General features: G+C 39.9%; 1 protein-coding gene across 6 annotated transcripts in view; it reads left to right on the top strand.

Annotated features, from left to right (window-relative positions):
* The window catches only part of MTUS2 (microtubule associated scaffold protein 2), a 253012-nt gene that overhangs the window by 64634 nt on the left and 163402 nt on the right, over positions 1-24976 (top strand). For 3 of the 6 annotated variants that reach the window (XM_032680343.1, XM_032680342.1, XM_032680341.1), the window contains exons 2-3: positions 15322-17908; positions 23783-24023. In XM_032680343.1, the coding sequence (XP_032536234.1) occupies positions 15626-17908; positions 23783-24023 (2524 nt within the window). In that variant the 5' untranslated portion in view covers positions 15322-15625. Of the gene's footprint in view, positions 1-12111; positions 12509-12796; positions 12900-15321; positions 17909-23782; positions 24024-24976 lie in introns of those variants that run through there. The other 3 variants (XM_032680345.1, XM_032680339.1, XM_032680340.1) reach the window with 2 other exon arrangements.

Genomic DNA, 24976 nt, shown 5'->3' with positions numbered 1-24976 from the left:
ACTCTTGCAGTTTTTGCATTGTATTTAGTGCTATCATTGTCAGTTAACCAGTGGAAACTTTCTTGAAAGTTAACTCATTATCAGAAGTGTGGAATACCCAAGAGACACTCTGTTTCTTTAGTGTTACTCCTGGCAGGGGGATATTTTAATTCCTCCATAGTACTTTTGGATATTTGTATTCCCTTATTGCCTCATGTAAATTACTGTAAGTAAACAAAGAGACTAAATGAACAAGCCACTAATTTTTCCATATGTAATTCCTTCTGTAGCATGAGGGCAATAGTTTCATAATGTTTATTTTTCAGTGCTCTCTTTTAATCACTTTTTAATGATTAATAGGCATGGTCCTGTGCCATTCCAGGCAGTAAAAATGCCCCTTCTGGTGCAGAACTGAGTCACAGCAGGAGAAATGTTTGTTTCACTTTAATTTCTCTTTTCTCATTTTCATTCTCTTGCCACTAACAGTGTTAATACAAGAGTAACCTATGTGTTAGACAGACCAGTTAAACTGCTATTTCTTTTCAGTTTCAATCCTCTAAGCAATTACATAAAAGTTATTAAAGTGGTTATCTGACACAATGTGTATTAATCTGGTAAAGACAAATCAGGTGTGACTTAACAGTCTTTATTGCTCCTTTTGTGTATGCATTCCAAGAAGATCCTTAGCACTCTGTCTAGGGATCATTGCGTACTATCTTTTCTTTGGCCAGAGCCATAACAGGTCTCAGAGATCCCATCCTGGGAAACACTCCCCGTCTCCCACACCCCTCAAAAAAGTTAGTAAACGGTTGGATTTATGTCCCCAAATCATCATTGACTCTTCCATTTGTTAACTATATTAATGTATTCTGTAATATTTGACAAAGATGCTTTACTTCAAGACTGACAACATTAAGGTCTCTTTATAGATTGTGGCAAGAATGTGCCAGTATCCTAAAACATTCGGTGTCAAGACATCCTGACTGCAAAAGTAGGAGCTTCTGACACTAAATCATTCTTTTTATTCTGTCTCCATACACTCTAAATGAATGTACAAAAGCATCACAAAACTCACTGATTCATTGCCCCACCACTTCTTCTATGTCAAAATCCTACAAGTGTTTCTTGTACAAGCTGTGAAAGCTCTTCTCTAGCCAGACGTTTCCAGACATTAATTATTTTTGTTTGGAAGCTCTCATACAGGCAGCATAGAAGTGTGAACAGTCATCTTTCTTCATGCTGTACAGAAGTGAGGGTTATTGTACTCATAGTGCAAACACTTTGGCGTGTGCATAATTTTACTGCTCTGAGTCATCCCCGTGAAATCTGTAAGATGACTTAAGATAGTAAAGTTCAACATGTATGGAAGCATTTACTGGACAGGAGTTTATAGTTCCCATAGTCATTATTTATCCGTGTTTCATATATTAGTTTATTTTATTGCGTTTTCCCAAAGTTTCATAGATAAGTTACAAAACAAGATTGGGAGGGAGGTCACATTTTCCATTCCTCCTCTTCAAGGCAAGATAATCTAGAATTGCATAATTTTTAAGGTTTGTCTAAAATGTTCTTAAAAACTTCTAATCATAGTTCCGTGCCTCTTTATGAGATTTAAGTACAGTGTTTGATGAACTACCTCACTGGTATGCAGTAGTTGACTATAGGACACTGCTCTCCTATTAAGCATTTATCTTGCATTTTTCTTGACGTTCTCCAGTTTTTTACTGAAACATTGGCATGCTCAGAGCTGTACATGAGGTGCAGATCTCTCCAGTTTCAGGCAAAAGCAATCTTTAGTTTTCCCACTAGTGTAAAATTTTACTTCCAAGAGTTGTATTGCATCTACCTAACACTCAAAATAATTTTCATGTATATTAAAAGTACTCAAAATGTATTTAAAATTACAGTAATTTGTCCATATACATTCCTTCTGTAGTTCTCTAAAAGCACATAGGTAAATTGATGTCTGTTGTTTTCCAGTACTGTCTTCTTTTATGACTGTTTACAAACATCTACGATATCTTTCCAATAAGGACACAATGAGTGAATATTACTGACTACTTGCCTACTGATGCACTGTGAATTACGAGATTGAAGAAAACTAACTAACAGTTGACATTTTATTTATAGATTATTTTTTTTCTAGTTGCTGAAGTAATTAGAAAAGAAAAAAGATTGCAATTTTCGATCATTGGGACTTCCTCTATATTTGGGAAAATGAAAGGTGCAGTCCCATGGACCTTCTGAAAGTAGACTTTACATGGGCTTCATTGGAAAGTTCTCTGTTTTGAAGATTGGTCCTGTAGTTTTAATGGTATCGATATGAGTGGAGGAGAGAGGGGCAGGTGGGACAGCTACCCTGCTGCAGGTTGCACCAAAGTTTGGCCATGTCCAACTATGCTTTCTTGCAGTATTAGTCATTGTCCTGCTGTTCACTGTATCATTACATACTTATTCAGATTAAGAAACACATTTTGCAAGTGGTAGAGTTGGTTGTAGTATCAATTTTTCTGCTTACAGGTTGAAATGGTCTGCCTTATTTCTTCAGTTCTTTTTGATTTTCTGCTTATTTTCCTGACAGAAAAGACTTCTGTTTCAGTATCATATGTAATTTCACTTATAAATTGGAATTTGTGATTCTAATAGAATATAGGGTTTAATTGAAGGAATATGCTGTTGAAACAGGTAGGAAAAAAAAACGTTCCTACATAATTTTTTGTGCTGGTTTTGCCTTGGATAGAGTTATTTTTCTTACAGTAGCTGATACGGAACTGTGTTTGGGATTTGGGCTGATAATTGGGTTGATAATTCAGGGATGTTTTCTTTATTGGTGAGCAGCACTTTCACAGAGTCAAAGCCTTTTCTTTCTCTCACACCGTCCTGTCAGTGAGTAGCCTAAAGCTTTTACTTGGTCCACAAAGATGAATTTGAGCAATTGAGCCTATTCTTGTCTATATGTCACAGGGAGAACGATTAATTTAATGTATTGAAAGAAAGAGGCACCATAATTTTCTCTCAGTAATAATACACTGACAGTGATGTCACAGATGTGAAACAGAGTGAATTTCTTGTCCTATTTCTCTGACACTTTTGAGTAAAGAATGTTCTCAATGTAGCACTCACATACCAGGTTCAGCAGAGCTTGTATTTAGAATAAGGAGCCAATTTTACCATCATTTTTTTCCCCACTAGTGTTAGCAGGATCCTGGGATTAGCCATTGCTAAGTGCTTTTACAATGAATAGTTCAGTGTTTAGATATATAAGATGTGTGTTTTGAATGATTTTTCTGAGTTTTGGCAAATGCACTCACTAACAAAGTGACACTGATTTACCCGCGCTAAATAGATTTCTATAGGGGTTGCATTCCTTTTGTGTCCTCTCTTTATGTCAGATAACCATGGTCATGCTATGAAATGCCTTGGCCAAGAGAGATATAGGCAACCAAAAACTCAATAGATTTAAAAATAAATATTCTGGCACGAAGGAGAATTTTATTCTTCTGCTTGCAAAGGACATGTGCCTGCCTGTTTTATCAGAGCTACTGTAACTCACTGGTTACCAGTGAGTACCAGATCTCTGCCACATTCTTGGTGGCTCCAGCATTGTTAGTGCTCTTAAGCTAAAAACCGGGCTCTTAACTACAGAGTAGCTTTACATTATAGGTGATCCTTCCTTTGTTCCTCGAGCATTGAGCAAATGCTGACTGCTACATTTTCTGGGTACTGTTTTTGGGGCAAAATTCACTGTGTTGGAGATAGAAATAATCATTTCAGGCTGCACTGTGTCTTGTTCAGTGGTGTTTCCAGCAGTGTGTCCTGGATTTCTCTCCCTTTGAAGTTGCTGCTGTTAGAATCATGGAGTTAAGTTGATGAGGAAGGTCTTCTGTCTAACTTCACGTAGTCTAAGCCCTGCTTGCAGCTGGACCCATTCTCCCATTAGGTCATGTTGTTCAGGACCATTTTGAGTCCTCCAAGGATTGTATAACCTCTCAGGGGAATCTGTACCAGTGCTTCACCTTTGTCATGATGACTTCTTTTTCCTCTTACATTAGTTAAAATGTTCCTTATTGAAGCTTGATTTTTCTTTTTGCTATTTTTCCTTTGGCTGGGCACCTATGAGGTGAGTTGAGCTCTGTTTTCTCTTATTATTCCCACTTTTTGGTAATTGAGAACAGCTGTTATGTCCCCACCATGCTCCAGTCTTTCAGACTGAAACAACCTCAACCCCTAAGCCTATCTTTATATGCCTTATGCTCCAGATCTGTAACCCTCTCAGTGGCCTTTCTCTCGATTCTCTCCAGTATCCGCAGCCTGAGGCCCCACACTTGGACATGGTTCTCCAGATGCCTCATGCATGCTAAGCAGAGGGAAGGATCACTTCCTTGAACTGCTGGCTACTCTCTGGCTAATGCAGCCCAGTACACAGTTAGCCATCGCTGCTGCAAGGACACACTGCTGATTCACATTCAGCTTGTCCTTCACCAGCACTTGTCCCCCAACCAGATCCACCAGCAAAGCTGGAAATTCTTGAGCAGTTCCTTGGGAGACTACATCCTTCTCCCTTCAGTTTGCACATACAGTCAAACTGGAGGAAGAAAGAAGGGAATTTGCAGGTGGTTCCTTTACGTCAGCCCATGTTTTTTTAACCTGATTTTAGTGGTTTGCCTTGAAAGCCCAGCTGGTCTTCAGCACATGCTGCAAAGCCTGAACCTCTTCCCAGCTTCAGAAGGAGGGAGGAAAAACAATTGTAAGGTGGGGGTAAGTATTAAGTGGGGCTACTGTAAGCTGAGACATACAACTCAAAAGAAATATCCCTTTCTCCTCAGGCTGAAGATGGGGGGGCGGCTTGCTAGTTTTCAGTTGGTCCCTATCTGATAGATACAAAAGATGTCTGATGCATAACTGTGGGTGCTAATCAGCAACATTAAAAAAAAAAAAAGAGGAAAAAGCTGTTAAATCCTGTGCTTTTATTGTCTATAAATTTGATGTTAAAAATACAATAGGGAAAAAAATCCCTGATGTTCACAATTAGTCTTCCTTATTTATCTATGCATGTAAGGAATGTGTGGTGATAGAGTGTGTGGTAAATAGAAAGGTGGTAGAGTGCTGAAGCTGAATCAAATTTCAGTTAATTTATGAAAATGGAGATGCAATCTTTTGACAGACAAGTTGTTACAAATGTTTTTGAGTAACATATACAAATTTTTTTAAGCGGAACAAATGTGATTGTTTACAGAGCAGCGTTTGCTGTGGAGTACTTGTAGTACACTTTCAAGATCAGTAGCAGCAGGCAGGTAATGCATTAGTTTTGCTTGACCTTTCTGAATAAGATTTTGCATTCTGCCTTCTGTGCTCTTAAATAAGAACTTTCTTGCTAGTTTGCCCTTGCTGAGCCCTCAGCCACACTGGAGATGTGGTGCAAGCAAGCAGCGTGGCATCTGAACTTCCAGCTTCTCGGTCGGAGTGGCTTGAATGGAATAATTAAATATGTTCCTTCTGCCTTCCTAACAGCTGGAATTACACCTGGAAACCTACTTCACGTACTTTACAGAGCATGGTAGGAAAGTACAACTGTGAATAAAACCACGTTGAGCTTTATGTTGGTCACAGTAACTGATGTAACCAGGCTTCTCTAGTTCAGAGCCCAGTCTGAATTTTAGCACAGTTTTCATCCTGCTACTGCTTTTTAAAACAAATTAGCACTGTTTTTTCCCTCTTGAGGTCTGTAGTCACAAGTCATAATTTGAACTGCATTTTGCAAATGTAGATCAAATTATGGAAGGTTAAAGCAAATGAACAGAAAATCTGATAATGCTTTACATTTGCTTCAGTTTTTACTGATGGATTGCCTATGTATATATGCAGTAATATTTCAGAAAGTTTGACAGCATTACAAAACTGATGGTGGTTTAAACTGAAATGTGCAAACCTAGCAATCTAAAATTAGGGTTCTAAATTCATATTTAGGTATTCGGTTAAGAACTGACACATTTACCTGCTGTTGAATTCAGTAGAATTCAGAAAATGATGTGGAAAGGCAGTTTACCCTTGGCTACACTTGAAGTTAAACTGAGTTCAGCACCAGCTGTAACTGCTTTATCAGCAGTGGGTAAATTTGCTGGAGTAGACAAAGCTTCTGAGTTTCTGGGTTTTTGCTCAATTGGAAGGAAATTTATGAACTTTTTTTCATGTTTGAGTTTTATAACTAAATCTATTTTTTTCTGTCTCCCAGATGTTTTTTAGAAGCCAGGAAAGATTTAGCAGTGTTAGCAAAAAAAACAATGATCATTTTGGAAACATTTCATTATCCTCTTTCTGTGTCAAGATTTTGGGCTGTACAGAAATAAACTGTTTTGAGGCCCCACACATCCACCGTCCAGCTGTTGCAGATTTTATGATGAACTGCAGTTCATGTTTTTGGATAGAGAGGGACATAGGAAGTTGCTGGCTGGGCTCTGCAAGGTGAACGTGCTCAGAAAGGATCGGCCAATCCCTTTGCTACTCCCTTCCTCCAGAAAGAGGAGAATAACAAGAGCTAATGGTGCATGTCACACCTTCAGTGCTGTCTTCTGTTTACATTAACAGTGCAGTGCCCAAGAGTGCTCAGTGGTACAGCGGAGCAGAGCATGTATGGTGCCCCTACTAGCATCTGGGGCAAAAGAAATAGTGCAGAGGGCTGTCCTCATACCTTGTGTTTGGGGCTGACCCTGGAGTAATGTCTCAGTATGTAAGACACGGGCTGAGCTGTGGCAGCATGGACTTGGTTTGATATATAATTTTTTCTTCCATTTGTTTGCACTTGTTTGGGAGGAATCAGTTTTTGTCTTGGCTATACTTGTCTCCAAGAAAACTTCTTTAATGCTTTCTTTCTTGCCATTCTCATTTACTTTATGGTGCCTTGGGGTGATAAGTGATAATTTTCTCTCCTTTAGGCTTTTAATTCAAGCTTTTCTTGTACTGCCTGGGTGTTGTTCATGGCTGTGGCATTAGATATATGTGGATTGGGCTGAGGTCTTGCCATGCTCGATTTACCAGCTCTTACTACTTAAACAGCCAGGATGCCCTTATCTAATACTATCTCTCTTCACAGTGACTTTCCCTGAGGTTCTGCTGTTTATTTTTCTTTCAAGTCCTTAAACTGAAGAACATTGTGCATCAGAAAGTATGAGCTATTCCTCTACCTTTAACCAGGTGTACTTATCTGGAATTAATATAAAGTGAGACATTTGCTCAAGTTACTGTGGTTTTCAATCAGCCTCCTGGTTGCCATTGCTAAGACAATCAGAGACTTCTGTCTTTTGATAAAGAACTAATTAATAGGATTGCTTATATCAGACTATACTGTCTTATCCAACGGAGTATTTGAAAGCAAATAGAAATGTAAAAATAAAGAAATCTTGAAAAATAGGTTTATGCCTTGTGGAGACTTGATTGATGTTAATAATTGATGTTAATAATTAAAACAATTTTCCAGGTTTAATAATGAGTCTGTACTGTGATTTGGGTGCTTTCTAGTTGGTTCTGGTGAGTCAGGACTTGGGCTGAATCCATCTTAGTGCTCCTCCTCTGGCTGTGTCCCAACCTCACTTATCACAGGCTCAGTTTTCAGGAACTCAGGAGCTCGGCGAGCAGCCATGAGCATATGTGGCCATACCTGATGCATTTGGTGTGCACGATATCCTACATGTGACATGGCAACTAGAACTAAAGGGGAAATACTGACCCAAGGAAAAAAAGTAAAAAAAGAAATGTCTCCTCATAGGCCCAGGGAAAGCAAGACTTCTCCACTGGACTTGTTATCGCCCGATTATTTAGGAAAATAAAATGTTAATTTGGGTAGAGGAAGTAACCTTTCTGTGTCACCTGACTTGCCGTTTAAAAAACTTGTCAACATGAAGTAAATTTGATCTTGAAATATTATTTGGAACTGAAAATGAAAATATTTGATTTAGAAGATTTTGAAGCTAAATGTGACAAATGTTTGTCTGCATTCTTCATAATAATTTTTATAAAATCAATTTGATAAACCAGCATAAATTCATTAATAATTTGGATAAACTAAAATCTGCTTTATTGTTGAATAAAAAATAGAAAAATTTACTTTGACTTTATGAAACCATAAGCTATTCTGTCTTCAGTTTTTATGACAATATTTATATGGGTGTAAAATAGGTAATCATGTAAATAATGATGTCATTAAAATTTATTGACTATAGAGACATTAAAAGCACTGAAAGACGGAAATTCTAGAAATGGTACAGAACCACACTCTACAAGAGTTTCTATTATCTTCAGATCATTTCAGTTTTTCTTTTGAATCAGAACTGCCTTCCTGTCACTTTCCAGTGTGTAAAAATTTTACGTTTACTCTATCATCTCTTCTCTACCTATGTCTTAATTGCTTGTCAGGCAGAAAGTTGTCTCTCTGAAGTACTGTCCTCTTCATGACATAGACCAACATTTCCATAGAATCTGCCAGTGATGAGATTATGCTGTAATTTCCCCAAACAGCTGTGTCTGCTTCATTATGAATAGAAGCTGTCAGGGACTGTATCCAAATCTTAGTTCTCACCCTTCCAAATCACATTAACAAAATTATCACGTGCCTGGGTGAGCGCTTTTCCACCACTTCTAATTAATTCCAATTGTATGTTACCCACTCCAAGTGGTTTATTGGCTATTTTTTAACATCCTAGTATCAGCTTTCAACTTCTGTCACCATTAGAAGTAATTCTTTGTAATGATTTGGGCTTCTCAAGAAGATATTCCCACTTCCTTTTCATCCAGCACTGTATCTGTTTCTTTTGTGGGGCTCAGTTCTTGGCGGTGTGCAGCCCTGGCATTAGATGTGGTGGTATCTTGTCTCCCAGAGCAGACCTCAGCGAGGCTTTGGCTGGTTTGCCAGTTCTCAGTGGCATTTCTTGGGATGACTGTACATATCAGGAGGTGTCTGCTCATGCCAGTTTTCTGTAGTAACTGTAAAATCTCCATCTGTTTCCCACTTTGTACAAATACATCCCTCATGTACTTTCATCCGTCTTCCTGCATCACTGCACTGGTCAGACAATGGGATCATCTTTCCTGTAGGCCAAAATTTCTTTTTTTCCTTGGGGTCTGTTTCTGCAGGAGTTTATCTGTGGGTTCTGTAATGAAGTCAAAGTCACTCATACTGTTCGTATCTGTGCTGCTTGTGCAGAGGTCAGCAGAGCTGAAGTTTGTGCTCAGCCCTTGTCCAGGATGCTTCAGGAGTTTGAGAACTCGGAGCTCATAACCAGGATGGCCTCTGAGGGAAATGACTGGAGGCTTCTCACTTTGTGATATAAACCAAGGTGTGATCAAGCAGTTGTAGCTACCTTCTAGGAGGATAAACACTCCATCACACCTCATGACTCCTCTCTGAGTCATGACAAAGTGGGCTGGTGTGCAGGTCCCTACATGTATCATAGAATGGTTTGAGTTGAAAGGGACCATAAAGATCATCTAGTTCCAACCCCTTGCCGTGGTCAGGGACAGTGTGGTGGGCTGATCTTGGCTGGATGCCAGGTGCTCACCCAGCCGCTCTATCATTCCCCTTCCCAGCCAGACAAGGGAGAGAGTAAGATGGAAAACAACCTCTACCAGCTCTTAACTCATGAATCCTTTGCTGACTTTTTTTCTCTCCTCTGTCCGGTTGCAGAAGGGAGTGAGAGAGTGGTTTTAGTGGGTAGCTGGCATCCAGCCAGGGTCAATCTGCTACAGACACCTTTCAAAACCAGGCTACTTGAAGCCCCATCCAACTTGGCATTGAGCGGTTCCAGGGATGGAGTATCGACAACTTCTCTGGACAACCTGTTCCAGTGTCTCACCACCTTCACAGTAAAGAATTTCTTCCTAATATCTTACCTAAATCTCTCTTCTTTTAGTTTAAAACTATTCCTCCTTGTCCTATCTCTGCCCATGTAAAAAGTCATTCTCCCTCTTTTTCTCTAACTCCCTTCAAGTACTGAGAGGTTGCAATGAGATGTACCTGGAAACCTCTCTTCTTGAGGCTGAACAATCTGCCTATGTGATGCTCTTTCTTGGGGAGTGCAATGCACTACCCCACTGGGTTGAGAGCATTTACCTTGCAGGAGTGGGCAGTCAGTCGGGGATGCTGGCCCATGGTGACCTTTTGCAGGACCGAGCCATTTACAAACCTGTTGCTTTTTCTTTTTCTTTTTTTTATGGTAGTAGCAAGAGGCATCTGTTCAATGGCAGATGGTTAATAAAGTGTTCAGGTGCTTCTCATACCCGTTGTACTGAAAGAACAATCAGCCTAAGCCATGCACAGTATTACCAGAACCCCCTGATGTTTTCAGTGTGTCTTGCTGTAAATATTCTGGTTTTAGACTCTCAGTACCAGGATGGGTAAGCAGCTATAACAGCTTGCATTAGAAAACGTTTATACAGGAGCCAAACTTCTGGATGCGTTTCAGGTTTTATTTCTTTATTTCCAGTTTTATTTGTCCATGTGTTTTGATAATTCCTTTGTATATCTCATAATTATTGCTGTTCTACTTTTGTGCCAAATTGAAAACAAACCAGGCAACCAATAGCATGGAGTGCTTCACCATTTTTCTTTTTTTCAATGCCTACTGAGGATAAAAATGTTTCTATACTGCTTGCTTAACCAAAAAATCACTGCTGTTACTATTTAGAAGCAGGCTGCTGCTTTCTTTTTCAGACAGCTATATTTTACAAACTTGAGCTCTGCTGATCCAGTCCCTGCAGTGTGTCATGACACAGAAATCATCCAGCTCAGCTTCTCCTTCTCCCAGATGTCTCCAGAGGGTAGGGTAGGACCTGCTGGCCAAATGCATCTTAGAGGGTAGTGGAGGATCTGCAATATCAGATGGGAAGAAGCTCTTGCAGACTTCTTTCCTAGATCATCATTAAATGGGCTCAGGTTTAAAATAGAGGCTCTCAAGAGATAGTCATCTTAGAAGGAAACTAATACAGCTGAAGTTAAACAGAAGTATTTAATTCTGTCTCCTTGAACTTTTCTTCTCCCTGTGGAATTCATAGGTAACCATAGCATCATAATTTTATTCTACTGTCTAGCATGTTCACATTATTTTGTAAGAGGGTTTTGGTTTTGGTGGGTTTTTTTCACGAATATACTTCTACATCCTGCCAAGATGCTGTGACATGGAGAGCTATGACTTCATTTTCTACTCTCAGTGATTCAGAGGGGATAATTTTACACTATACAGTATCAAGAATTTTTTATCCATATAAATGTTTACACATACCAAGTCCAGTCTGTAAGACTTGCAGACGTGTTTCTTGTCCAGAGTTCCCAGTGAGGTGCTGCTGAGTGATTAGTACTGTCATTGTTGGGATCGAGTCTCCTCTTACCCCCTTCTCTTATGCTGAGGAGGACATCTGAAGAGTTAGGAGGTTCACATCCCTCTCATTTTGGAGCGTTCATGCACAGCAGGGAGTGACTTCAGATGTATGTATGTCAGCGAACATCAGTCAAGAGAGGTGAGTAATAAAACATAGAGGAAGAGCCAACAGAACCCAGACACAGCTGAGTCTTTTCATCTCACTGATTCCAAAGAGCATAGCAAAGTTGAGCCTGGACAGTGCCATTTAAAATAAACTATCCTGCAGAAAATCCAAGCCAAAGCATCTTAAATAGCATCTATTTACAGAAGAATGATCAGATCCAAGGTCCTAAATGTAACACAAAAACATATATCTTACTTCCAAATGTGCCTATGACAATATGTAAGTCTTTAACACATTGATTGAACCAAACTCCAAAGTTTGTATTCCTTAACAGGAAAAGTGGATTAATAAGGTATTAATTGACATAGAAGCTTGATTATATTTTTATATTAATTTAACAGGAGTTTTGTGCTATGAGTATGTTATATTCCAGACTGGATTCTTGTATTATTTACAATCTTAGAATCATTATTTTGTGTAGCCATTGTAATGGCAGCTGTAAAACAGATTGCAAAGTTAAGAAGACAATATTCTGAAAAAAAAAAAAAAAGAAAATATTTTTGGGTAATTGTATGGATATTAGTTGTAAGAATGTAATGGGTTCTTCAAGTCTGTGACATCCTTAATCTGAGACTGGATGTCATAAGAAGAGATGAAATTGGAGGGTTGGGTGCACTGAGTCCATCCTGAAAGCTGTTAGCATGACACACGTTTCCAGAATGCCCATTCTGTCTCACTGGCTCTGGAGGAAACACAGCAGCAATGTTAACTGCCTGAGATTAATCTCTGCCTGGACAGTACTTTATTATCCTTTCTCTTAAATTCTGTGTCTCTGGTCAGCACTGGCAGCTTTAAGAGGTTAATCTCAACTGGCTTTAAGAGGTTAGTCTCAGGTTGTGCAGTCCCCTGTATTTGAGAGGGGACAAATCTTTCCTGACCCTCATATTGATAAATATATATCAGCAACATTAAGCCAAATTACTTGGTCTGGTCTCTGAAGCATACCAGCATGGTCTATTTTACACACTGTATGTGAAGATGCCTTCAATGAATACAGGTACTTCCAAGATTTTTTTTTTCAAAACTGCCTTCATTTTCATTGTTACTAATCATAATGGGGGCAGTGTAAACAGGAAAAAACAGAGGTGCTAAGCTTAGCACCTTGTTCATAATCTTAAATACCATGAATCCCTGTAAGAGATTTAAAGAAGAAAATAAGTAGAAAATTAATGTATTGCTCCAGTTGTACATTTGAAATGCATCAGCCTGATATGGTGCTTAGGGTTTAATGTACAGCACCATCATCATTTACTAATTTATCTATATATATTGCCGTACCACCCAGGGTTCAGTGTGTCTGGGAGCACAAGGCAGGGAAAGAGCAAGTGGTGAGATGGAGAAGACATGAATGAAGGAGTGAAGTTGAGCAGCCTGGGACAAAAAAGGAGGTGGGTGGGGGAAAGCATTTTAGCTATTTGTCTTTGTTCCTCACCATCCAACTCTATTTTAACTGGCAATAAATTAAATTAATTTTCCCCAAGTGAAGTTTGTTTTGCCTACGACAGTACTAAGTTAGTCGTCTTCCTGTCTTTATCTCAACTCATAAGCTTTTTCATCTTGTTTTCCCCATTGTGTCTTGTTAAGAAAGGAGAATGAGAGAGCAGGTGGGCATCTGACAGCCAACCATGGTCAGCTCACCTCAATCTGTTAAAGTTATTGGCCATCAGGTGACACCCTTGGTGAAAGAGTACAAGATAGTGCAAGAAAGATGAAGATTAATTTCCTCCATCTTTTTCTCTATTCCCCAAAGTTTTCCTCACTGCACTTTCTATTAAATTCATAGAATCATAAAATGAATTTGGGTTAGAAGGGACCTTAAATATCTTTAATATCTCTTGCCATAGGCAGGGACAATTTTCACTAGACCAGGTTGCTCAAAGCCCCATCCAACCTGGCCTTGAACATTTCCGGAGATGGAGCATCCACAATTTCTCTGGGCAACCTGTTCCAGTGTCTCACCACACTCATACTAAAGAGTTTTTTCCCTATATCTAGTCTAAACCTACCTACTTTCAGTTAAAAAATGATAGGGGTACCTTGTCCTATCACTGCAGGTTGTGGTAAAAATTCTACATCCATCTTTCTTATAAGCCTTCTTTAGGTACTTTAGGCCACAATAGGGCCTCCCCGGAGCTGTCTTCTTCAGTCTGAACAACCCCAACTCTCTCAGCCTCTCTCCATAGAAGATGTGCTCCAGCCCTGTGATCATTTTCGTGGCTCTCACTTTTGGTACCAGAGTGTGTTGCCATTTGCCAGCTGAGGGAGAAACATGATCTAACTGAACTCAGCTCCTTCTGAAACACATCAGTGCCCCTTCCTAGGTAACCAAAGACAATAACAACAGACATTCTTTGCCCAGTGAAAAGCATTTATAGTTTAGCATTCAAGTTGAGTATGTAAATTCTGGTATTGTCAATTTTTATGGAAAAAAAGGAACAATGAGAAAGGAACCAAAATCTCTATAATGCATATATTTAATTTAATAAGTATTCAATTCTTTCTTCTCTGGGAATAAGACCAAATTGAGTAGTAGTTTAAAAGTCTTGCTTTACAATGTTTTGTGGAAAAGACCTATAATTACACGATTGTGTGGTTTTGAAGTGAAATTCTTAATACTGTGTTCTGTTTCATAAATTAATCTATTTAGTTATTGTTTGCTGAAGAGCTGAAGCTGTGCCAGGAGCCTGAATCCAGGCTCCACAAACATGTGTACATACTATAAAGAAACTGGATTGAACTCAGAGCCAGATGTGAGCTGAACTGAATGCAAAGGCTGTGAGGACCTGCTCATAGCAGATGTTAGAAATGGGGGCTCAGACTTGCACCCAGATGCTACAGGCAGAGCAGTGGACTTAATCAGCACTTCCAGTTAGTGCCCCTGTGAGCCCCTGGCTAGAAACCCAGCTCAGCTGTGCTTTGAATTCCACCTTCTGGGAACTGTGGGGCACGTTCCGATTTCCAGTGTCCACATTTCTTTATGATGAAGGGTATGAACATGCAGGGTACAAGAAATATCTCAGAGAGTGAATTTAGGCATGGAATAGACAGAAATCTCACCTTCATCTTTTTGGAGATGATAGAGTACAAAATCTGGGCTCCCAAAGCCCTCCCTTGTGGGAGGGAGCCAAAAGGACTGTATTAGGACTGGTGTAAAATCCTCTGTATTTGAAAATACATACATACATCTGTCCCAGAAAAAAATACATTTTTTTCTTTGCAGGCCTCCAGCCATAGTTTTTACTTTCTTGGAATCTATTGATCTGTCTGAGAAATGTCAAAGGGGATGGAGTGTCAGCACAATAATGATAGTGATTTCTAAAAGGCAAGGAGATAAACCCATTAACTTCTCCTGATGGACCTGGAATTTTATTATTTATGGCTAATATATGCAATGGGGCTTTAAATGCTTCCCTAGCCACTCTTGGTGCAATAAAGACATTGTCAAAGCAATATGAGAATGTTTAGAAACTCAAGGTTGGGTCCCACCCTCACTGGGCTATCTATGCCTATTTCCACTTGTAAATCTATGTATCTTAAAAACACTAGCAACCACTTTTCTAACCAGGACAGTTTTTGCTGTGTAACTTCTCAAGTCAGAGATCTGTGCTACACTAAGAGTCTTTGCTGGGAGCAAAGACGTGATTGAAACAGCATCTAAAGTGTTTGAAAATACTTTGTCCTGGGGATGTACCTGGGAGTGCTGTTGATTTTAACTTAGATTTAGTTAGCATGATTCCTGACATCAGTGTAATGTTGTGTCTTTGGGTTTTTTTGTTTTATTTGTGGTTTGTTGGTTTTTTTTCCTCATAGGTTGACTGGATTAACTGGCTGTCATTCAGAAGGATCTTGGCAGATCTATTTTGCATTCGCTGGACCTCTTTACTGCACGTCATAAGGATTTCCTAGGTCCAGAAGCTGCACAAAAGACAACTGAGCAGCACAAAAATGTGACTCTGACAAGAGACTTCAAGCCTTCTGACAATGAATTTTCTACCGATCGGTTTCTAGTTTAAATACATAACTGAAGCATGCACAGTAGTTAACCTAATAGAGAAAAAAGAACTTTCTTATTAACTAGGACTGCCAAAAAACAGCAATCACCTGAAGGCTCAAAATGAGTGGTCCATTAATTCCAAACAAGTCATGTTATGCCCAGCTTCAGGACAACCATAGTGAAATAAGAAATAATAATGAAAGCTTAGTGAGTGTGGGGGATACTAATGCCAACCAAATTGTATCGAAAGTTAGAATTATTGATGAGGATGTTAAGAAACACAATTTGACAGATGAAAGTGGGAATATATATTCTGGAGGAACAGAGAAAGTTACTCACCTGCATACAGAGCAGAATAAACTTCTAACCTTCAAAGACTCACGGACCTGTCACACCAGTGTACAGGAAAGTAAGCTGCCCTCCACCGCAAGCAAGGAAATGGGAAAAGACTGTAGGACCAGCGAAGTTAAGGATATATCAAGGCATATCAGGATTAGCCGAGGACAAAGTCTGTCCAATTTAAAAAGTAGCACAAATGATGCCAACCTGGAGGTTATTTCTAAAGGTGATGTTGACTTCCCCCAGAACTTTTCTAAGGCAAAAATGCCCAGGACTGTGGAGGTGGACAGAATAAAAAGGCTCTCCTTGGGAAGACCAAGTAAATTCTCTCCTCAGCCTGAAACATTTACAAAAGATTGCATTGGCCGTGTGTCGTGTAAACGTCTGCTTTCTGCATCATTGGACTCCATTGACACATCTCACCATTTGATAGGAAATACAGAGAAATCACAGAAAACATCCACGGATCATTTTCTTGGGATGATGTTTCATCCACTTGACAATACCTCAGAGAAAAATACTGTATTTTATTCCAAACCATCTACCTCAGGGAACAAGAAAATAAATAAACTAGAAAATGTACCAAATGTTAACATTGAAAGCACACTGCATACTTCTCATTCTCAACCTTCAGCTATTAAGCTCAATGAGATTGTTTGTAAATCAGAAGCACAATTAGGTCAGGGTGATAAAAGTAAAAAACTGGAGCTTAAAACTGCACCATCTTTACAATATAAAAATACATGTCCACAAAAGATAGAGAAAATTATGCTGGTAGAGTTCCTGGGGTGTCAAAGAGATGAAAATACTGCAGTGCAGGAACTGAAAAGCTCTGGGTCTGACACATCAAAATTTCAAGCATCCCATTTTGAAGACACCCGTAATAAAGTAGAGGATCCATTGTCAAGCCAGGTGGTAACTTATCCTGATGACAAATTGCAAAGTGGTAATGTGACCATCAGTGGGAAAGGGAGAGGAAGCAATGACAGTGACAACAGGGCAACTAGCCAGGTTGGTGAGGAATATTTTACTGATGGAGAAGTGGAAACAGTATTTCCACTCACCTGTGGTAGTAAATCCAGCGTCAAAGTGACAGCTAGAAAAAATGAAAATTTGCATGAAGTTGACGCAGGTTGCGCTGAAACAGTTGGTGAACAAATATCTCTTATACATAATATTAATCCACCTGACAGCAAAGCCTTGAAAGTTAATGAGAATAAACTGATGCTAGTCAAAGAAAGCACTGAGGATGCTGTTGTGCCTGCTTCTGATCTCTCTGATCATCACAGAGTGTGCAGTGCAGAGACAGTGTCAAACCAACAACCTGACAGCCACAACAGTGATGTGGAAACCTCAAGTGCTTCAGTTTCAAGTGAAAAAGCAGCTAATGCACAGAAACATCCTCCAGAGGAAGCACCAGAGAGCTGTAATGCTTCAACAAAGGCTGATGTCTTTTTATGTGTCCCAACTCCCGTGCGCCCAGTGGCAACGCTGGATGTTAATGGTCAACCCATGCTATCAAACAGTAATCTGAAGGACCTTTATGCCCTTCATGATGACAAACTGTCAGTCCTACCTCCCATTGACAGCACACAGTTGTTAAATATATCCCCTAAAGTGCCTATCAAGACTGCTTGCAGCAGCGCCATCCCAAAACCTATCTTAGTCCACCCCAAGGGCTCGCCCACAGATAAGGTGGGTGTAGACAGTGACTGCAGTGAAAAGCTGGAAGAAAATGTCGAGATGAAACCTGCCATACCCCGGCCCAAACCCGTGAGACCTAAAATCATCACATACATTAGGAGAAACCCTCGTTCGATAGAGCAGCTCGACCCCTTGTTTGCACCGGCAGGGCTGCCCTTCAGTAGCCCAGCATGCAGCATGCCCATCTCGACGGAACAGAAGGCATCCAACGGAGGGGAGGCAAAGCCCACCAGCATCCTGTATGACAAATTTAAACCTGACCTCCAGAAGCCAAGACTCTTTGGTTCCGGACTAGTGGTGTCAGGAATTAGGCCCCCGGGTCATCACTTTGGTCCAATGAGCGAGAAGTTTCTGCAGGAGGTAAGTTTCTGCAGCTTTGACAGCTGCTTTTGTATTCCAGGTGGTAATCATTTGCTTATTTGTTGCTGCCAGGAGTTGGTTCTCAAACATCAAATAAGAAATAAATCCTAAATCAGGGCAATGTGTGATCATTAGAAACAAACTTTACTGTTTCTGGCACAGACCCTGTTGCAATGTCTTAGCTGTGACTGGAAGTTGTCACTGTGTTCCTCCACTATTTTCCAGCAAATTGGTCACCTGCTAGTATTATAAATAAGGATGTTTAGAAAGGAAAAGACATGCTGAATTGGATAAATGGAATTTCTTTTTTTTCCCTAAAGAATAGCTTTGGGAAATGATTGTAATTTACCCACAGAGACTTTTCCTTCTTAGTGGGAAGGTTGGCAGGTTTTTGTAGACAGACCACTAGAGGTCTAAACTAATTCCCTTCTGTTTAGCTGTACTGAAACCTAGGGACTATCAGCGCTGTTGTTAGATTCTATGTATCGTACAGAAAAAGATTTACTTTTGACTCATTTAAATGGTGTCTCTTACATTGACCTGCACCTCGAATAAGATTTCTCCTTTCCCTGGAAAGCCATCTTGAGCACACAAAAGGTGATGAAAATCCCTCTGGCTCCTGAAACCTCATCGTGTTTCTGCCTTGCTAAGTTGGGCAGCAGTTTTGGTTTCCTGAAATCCCTTCCAGGGGGTGAGCACAGTGGAGAAAGGATGAACTTGCATCATAGGTGGAAAAAGGACAGGGAAGAGGAAGCTACATTAAGGTCTGGCATGTGCCCTTGCATCTACTGCTTGGGACCTGTGATAGCTCAACAACCAGGCTTTTCATATAAATACTGAAGATAACACGAGTGGTTTTAATTTGAACAAGTCTTTAAAAAAAAATTATTTTTTTTGTTCTGTAACTCATGTGTTATTAAGGCTATTTTATTGCCTGCCTCATTCTACATACACTATTGATCCAAGGAATAACAAGGAATAACAAATTTGGTGATGGCGTTGACAACCAAAATTTGGCAAATACCCAAATTAAGATACTGTGTGTGACTGTAGATTGACCCTTATGGCATGTTAACAGGCAATCTACTGAAGTGATCAAGGATTATAGTTATTTTCCCAAACACAGAAAGGACAGTGCCCACCGTCATTTTTACCTCTAACTTCCATTTTCAGCTCTGTCCCTTATATTTTGTGTCCAGAGGAGGAATTACTAAGGTCATTGCGAGTTTGTCTATACCAGCCGTTATCAGTATATCTTCACATTCACCTTGTGAAGTGAGGGAAAATTACTAAGGTATTACTGTTTAATGCCTGTCAGTGGAAAATAAAGCCAAAATAACCCAGACTGTGCAGCTGTTTTGCTCTTTATAGGGTGACATGACCCTCTAAAGACCACGGGTGTCTATGACAGTTGGGGTTCAGATAATCAGGCAGGATTAGCAGACACATCTGGGAGCAAAGGACAGATTTCTGTGCACAGCTGAGGAATGTTTTTAGCTGGAGAAAGACTCAGGTTGTGGCAACTCTGCAGCATGGTTTTCTCTAGACTAGGGTTAGAAGTAGATCACTTATGGGCTGGAGAAGATCCAAAGCATCTTCCCCAATTCCTCCAAGAAATATGACTTTTCATGGGTATTTCAATAAGGGAAAATCTAACCCAAGCAAGCTGCTTGAAGCAGCTTGAGAAGCTGAATTGACTGGAGGAGAGGCTGGGAAGGAAAACGCAAACTGTTGTTTGCGTTATGAGTTTGCATTAGCCCAGGAGTCAGGAGCTGATAACAGAAGGTGAAATTTACTCTTTTGGGCTGCCACTCTAAAAGCAATAACCTTGCTGTCCTGCCAGTAAGAGGAATGCAAGGGGGACTGATTTGGCTCAGTGTGGATCAAAAGAAAGGAAAATGATCGATCCATGGAAGTGAACAGATGCTTAGAAGAGCAGCTGTGCACAGTATGAGTTCGTAGCAGATGAGTGATCTGTAATCCAAAAGAAACCAATTAGGATGGAGTGAGATCAAAATCATTGTGGTAAAGGGAGAGTGTTGAAGACTCAGACAAGTTTGAAGACAAGGAGGCTCTCTGTCAGTATGGCTGCTGTCTTGGTGAGAGAAAAAATCTCAGATTGACCAGTTTCCACATCCAATTTGAGCTTTGGAGAGCTCTGATTAGCATTTTATAGCTCTTTACATAGCTTTGATAGGGTTAATAGCTGCTATCAGTTAGACCTGTAATCTCTAAGCACCCTTCAGCTAACTAAGTGGTAAGAACAATAAAATATCCCTCCAGGTACCAGAAGCTAGAAGAACTAGGGAGGTGCTGTCTTGGACAGAAGACTCCAAGAAAAGACCTGGAGAACTCTATGAGAAAGACTTGGGGGCTGCCTCTGTGCAGTGGGAGGCCTGTAGGGCTCCTTGAGCTGCCTGTGCCAAAGCCCACTTAGGGCACTCAGACAAAAATCCTAGCTCAGCCATGAAGGCACTCCAGCTGTGCTGAGAGACTGGGTCCATAGCAGAATTGAGTTAAGGTTAAATGGGCAGAGATTTGCCTGTGGCATTGGCAAGTGCTTTTCTTTGGAACCTTGGCATGGTGTGTAGGCAGATCTTTTCATGCCTGTCTTCATTAAAAAAAACCCCAAAACCAAAAAAACCCAACCAACCACAAACAACAACAAAAAACCCCCACCAAAACCACTACCGCACAAGGTGAAATGTGAAATACTTAACAAAACCAGTCATTGCCCAGGGCAGATCACTGCTATCTATATGCTTCATCACAACATGGGCTCCCCATCTCATTGTGGACCTTGTCCTCTTCTAGTCAGCACCAGTATTTGTGGTCACTTTGTGTTCCCAGTTGCCTCTACGTGAAGTAACAAACAGAGCAAATCGTGGCACCCAAAGACTACTGTGCTAGTGAACTAAACAGTGGAATCACATGGCCTCCAAGGCTCATGCAAGGTTGTCTGTACTGAAGGACTGGGAGCACATTCCCCAGCTCTACCAGCATGGTAGAGGCTGTTCCCAAGGACCAACATGGACCAGCCTGGTCTGCAGAGTGAGATTTTACCCAACGGATACAGTCCGTGCTCTGTCAGAGTGGTTGCTGGCTCACTTTACTCACTATTTTATGGCTGCTGCCAAGAGCCCTTGTTCTGGTGGGAGTCTATAAGAAGATTACCAGCCCTCCTGCCTGCCTCACCAAGGCTGCTCCTACCCCATTCAACCACCTCTTTGGGTCCATTACCCAGCACAGACATCTTTCTGCTCCAGAGAGCATAGACTAAACTCTGTTGAAACAAAGGGCCTGCCAAGGAAAAAGGAGCAGGGGAGTTGTTTTTGTATAGTCCAACCAACAATTTCTCCCCTTAATCTCATTATCTGACTTGCCTGAACCAATGTTGCCAACTCTTTTCCTGAAGAGTTCCCTGAAGCAGACACTTGACAAGCAAATTCTTGCTTGAGGTAATAATGTTGGACAGTGTTATAAACGAAGTAACATGAAGTAAGGTGTTGGGCATCTTTACCTGCTGGCCATGCTGCCAGCTCTGCTTGGGACTACCCAAGCCTGGGGAGATTCCTGTATGCTCTAAGTATTTGCTGCAGACTTTCTGTCTTTTTCTAACAAATTCGTTATATCAGGTGTGTGTGGAATGAGCCGACAGCCACACACAAGAAAACTCGTGACTGACCTTCTTCTTAGGGAACAGGCTGCAACAGATCTTTTCTTTAAAAGTCCCTGTACAAAAATCTAGTACAGGATGCTAACAGGTTTCATATTAATCCATATCTTTCTGAAGAGCTTTAAAATGGCAATAATTTTATACAAGTCTGTTGAAACTGGTTGAATTTTACACTTGGTGTATTCACAGATAAACAGAAAAGATAATGTGTCTTCATAGCAGGTTTATGTCCCCCAAAACTAGGTTCTTCAAAAAGGAGCATCTAATTTTTGAGAGATATTTGACTAAATTCAGTTGGATTTGATTATCTTAAGGATCTTTTCCAACCTAAATGGTTCTGTTCTAAATCCTTTTCACTTCTCTCAGCTTGAGAAGATGTTTTATAATTGTGATTTATTATTTTTGTGTCCATGTTTGTTGCCCTTCTGTGTTACTCCTAGCATACTGTCAATAAAGGAAAAAAAAAGGGATAACGAGATTTGAATAAACCAACCCAGTTTATAAAAAAAGGCATGGTTTCTATATTTAAAGATTTTCTCTTTTCCTTATACTGAAATACTTGGCATTGGTGTTTTCACTGCCACTTAAATATGAAATGATAGCGTGCATAGTGTAATCTGATGGAAATAAATTTATCAGGGAGAGAGAAGATAACTAAGGCTTATCCAGAAAAACAATCTCATATCTAGAAGTTGAAAGGAAGAAGCCAAACATCTGGAGTCCAAGCCTAAAGAATCATATATACAGTAAAAACCTACATCCTAACTTGTGGAAATGGGTCATAGGAGTATAATAAAAAAGGAAACAGGAAGATCAAATGGCAGGAAATAGGACTGCAAGTGGAGGAAAAAATATAAAGCAAAAATACAAAGCTCAGTATTTGTTGCATCTGCCTTCCTAGTTCCTGTGCAGAGGCCTCAAAAAATCTATATTTAATAGTTTAAGGCCAATCTTGTCTCTTAGCATATTAAAGATTTGCTAAATTAGGATTAAAGCTCTTGAAGGAGTTAGGATCAAAGCTTTTATAGCCAATGTTGAAGTGCATATTCTAATGCTTATAATTGCTAAATAGAAATTGATTTGGCATATTATATGCATCATAACTTACAGCAGAGTTAATTAATTGGCAGTTACATTTTTTCCTAGGTAGCCTGTGGCACTTTATGATTAATTTTTAAAAAAATTTAGTTCAGATTTCCTATTTCCTATGGCTTTTTTTTTTTTTATCCCCATGGCCTAAATGGGATGACTGAAAAAGTATTCATGAGCCCTTTCTACATTATGATGATATCGCATTTTATAAGAAAATGGTAGAGAAGTTGGGCTCTGCTCAGAAGAACAAATGGTTCTTTGCAAATCTGAGAGATGAAAACTACTGACATTGCTCTGTGCTGTTGCCCTGAGTCATGAAGCAGCACAGCAAAGTGAGAGTCAGAGCCCAGCTTGAGTGCAGAAAGATGCTAGGGCTGAATTGAAGAAGCAGGTCATTCCTCGGCTGCAAGTTCACTACTGTGAGCCAGTTTGCTGGGAATACTTCCAGCTTGGGACTTACTGTGCTGTCCTCACAGTAAATGCCCATTAAAATACTGAGAGATTTGTCACTGATTTTAACAAAGCAGCATCTATTTGTGATAAATAGTAAATGTTTCACATCTGCAAATTTGTTTTTTTTCTCCAGGGGCACATATTACAATGATTATTTGGAGTAAGAACATATAGACAGATCTTTTTTTCTCATAGAAATGATTTGGCAGTACAATTTCTCTGATAAAATGAACTTAAATACCTCCAGCTTTATTTTTAGCTAGCTAAGTTAAAACCAACTTCTCCTGGAATTGTGTCCTGGTAAGAATATTTTAAATAACTTCTAATAAAAAATCTACTTACACAGTCTCTTGATATATCTACCTCTGTAACTAATTTAACAGTAACATCATTTTCATTAATTGAAGATCTTCCATTTATCTGTTTTCTTTTGGGTTTTCTTTATTTGGGTTTAGTTGTATACTGAGTGTGTAAGGTAGATAATTTTGGAGCTTGATTCATTTAGTAAGACCATCACTTTCTGGAAGTTTGGAGTGCTCTGAAGCCTGGATTCACAAGGAGGGAAATTTAGCCTTTATAAGCAATTTAGAGCTCCACATTGTCTGCGTGTATCAATTTGTTGCATAATATCTGTGTTAATGATTTTTCTGTAGGTTGGGGAAAGGCCTGCGAAAGATGAGTTTTGCCCTCCACCATATACTCACTATGAGGTCCCACCAAGTTTTTATCGATCTGCCATGATACTCAAGCCACAGTTAGGACTGGGTGCAGTGTCCAGGTTGCCATCTGCAAAGAGCAGGATTCTCATTGCGAGTCAAAGATCCTCAGGTAGCTGTCTCCATCAGCAAGGAGAAATAACAAATGCTCCCAACCTCTATCATCCTGATGCTTCAGGTAAAGTATGAACTTTCTTTCCTTTCCTTTTACTGTAGTCACCAATAAGATTATTTTTTTTTCAGAAAGAAATATCACAAAATAAACAACATCTTGACCATCTTGATACTACAGAGCTGCAACAGCACTCTTTGAGATGTGTCTTTTTATCCTGCCGCAAGGCTGACTGAGGAGTCTGAGAATTGCACAAAGGTTGTTTAGGAGGTCATTGCCAAAGAAGGAGAATAATTTTCAATAATTCTCATTGTGCTCCTTTTTATCTTCCTCCACCTTGTAAATGCCTCAAAAATCTTTGCTTTTGCCCTGCAGAAGATAATGGGATGTCTTCCTCCCCCATGAAGGCCCCATCATTTAATCTGGATTTGACATTCCTGCACCATGCTATGCTCTGAAAGCCTGGGAAGTGTTCAAATGTACCAGCAGGGACTTGATTCTCTGAAGCCCTGGTATACACCTCCTTAGAGACAACATTTCTAATACCTTTTTCTTCCCAGTTACTGCCCAGCTCAGCATGACCCTGAGAAGAATTACAGGGGAGGGAAAAACAAGAGAAGAGTTGGAAGAAGTGTACGATGCCATAAGACAGAGACAATAATTACTTCTACAGGACACTTCTTGGTAGCCTGGAAAAGCTTTGAGGTTTTAACAATGCACATTTAAACAGCAGCAACTTCAGAGACAACTGAAAATCAGTCATTTCCAGAGTGAAACATAGCAGCTGTTTAACAGCCTACAAATCTGCAGAGATTTTTCTAAAACAGTCGTAAGGGCTTAAATAATTACTTGGCATCATATGATCCCTCCTCTTGCGCCAGGATTAGATTCCTTCTGATACTTGCTTATTTAACCTATTCATGGAAAACTATTTATAAAAACTCAGTATGAGATCCTGGAGCCTCTGAAAGCAGGACTACTCTAATGCATTACCTTCTTTCCAGTTTAAAGTTTTCCCT

This window comes from Chiroxiphia lanceolata, chromosome 2, assembly GCF_009829145.1.
Source record: "Chiroxiphia lanceolata isolate bChiLan1 chromosome 2, bChiLan1.pri, whole genome shotgun sequence".
Lineage (NCBI taxonomy): Eukaryota > Metazoa > Chordata > Aves > Passeriformes > Pipridae > Chiroxiphia > Chiroxiphia lanceolata.
Note: the sequence above shows the minus strand (reverse complement) of the source record. Positions and strands in the feature narration are given on the sequence as shown.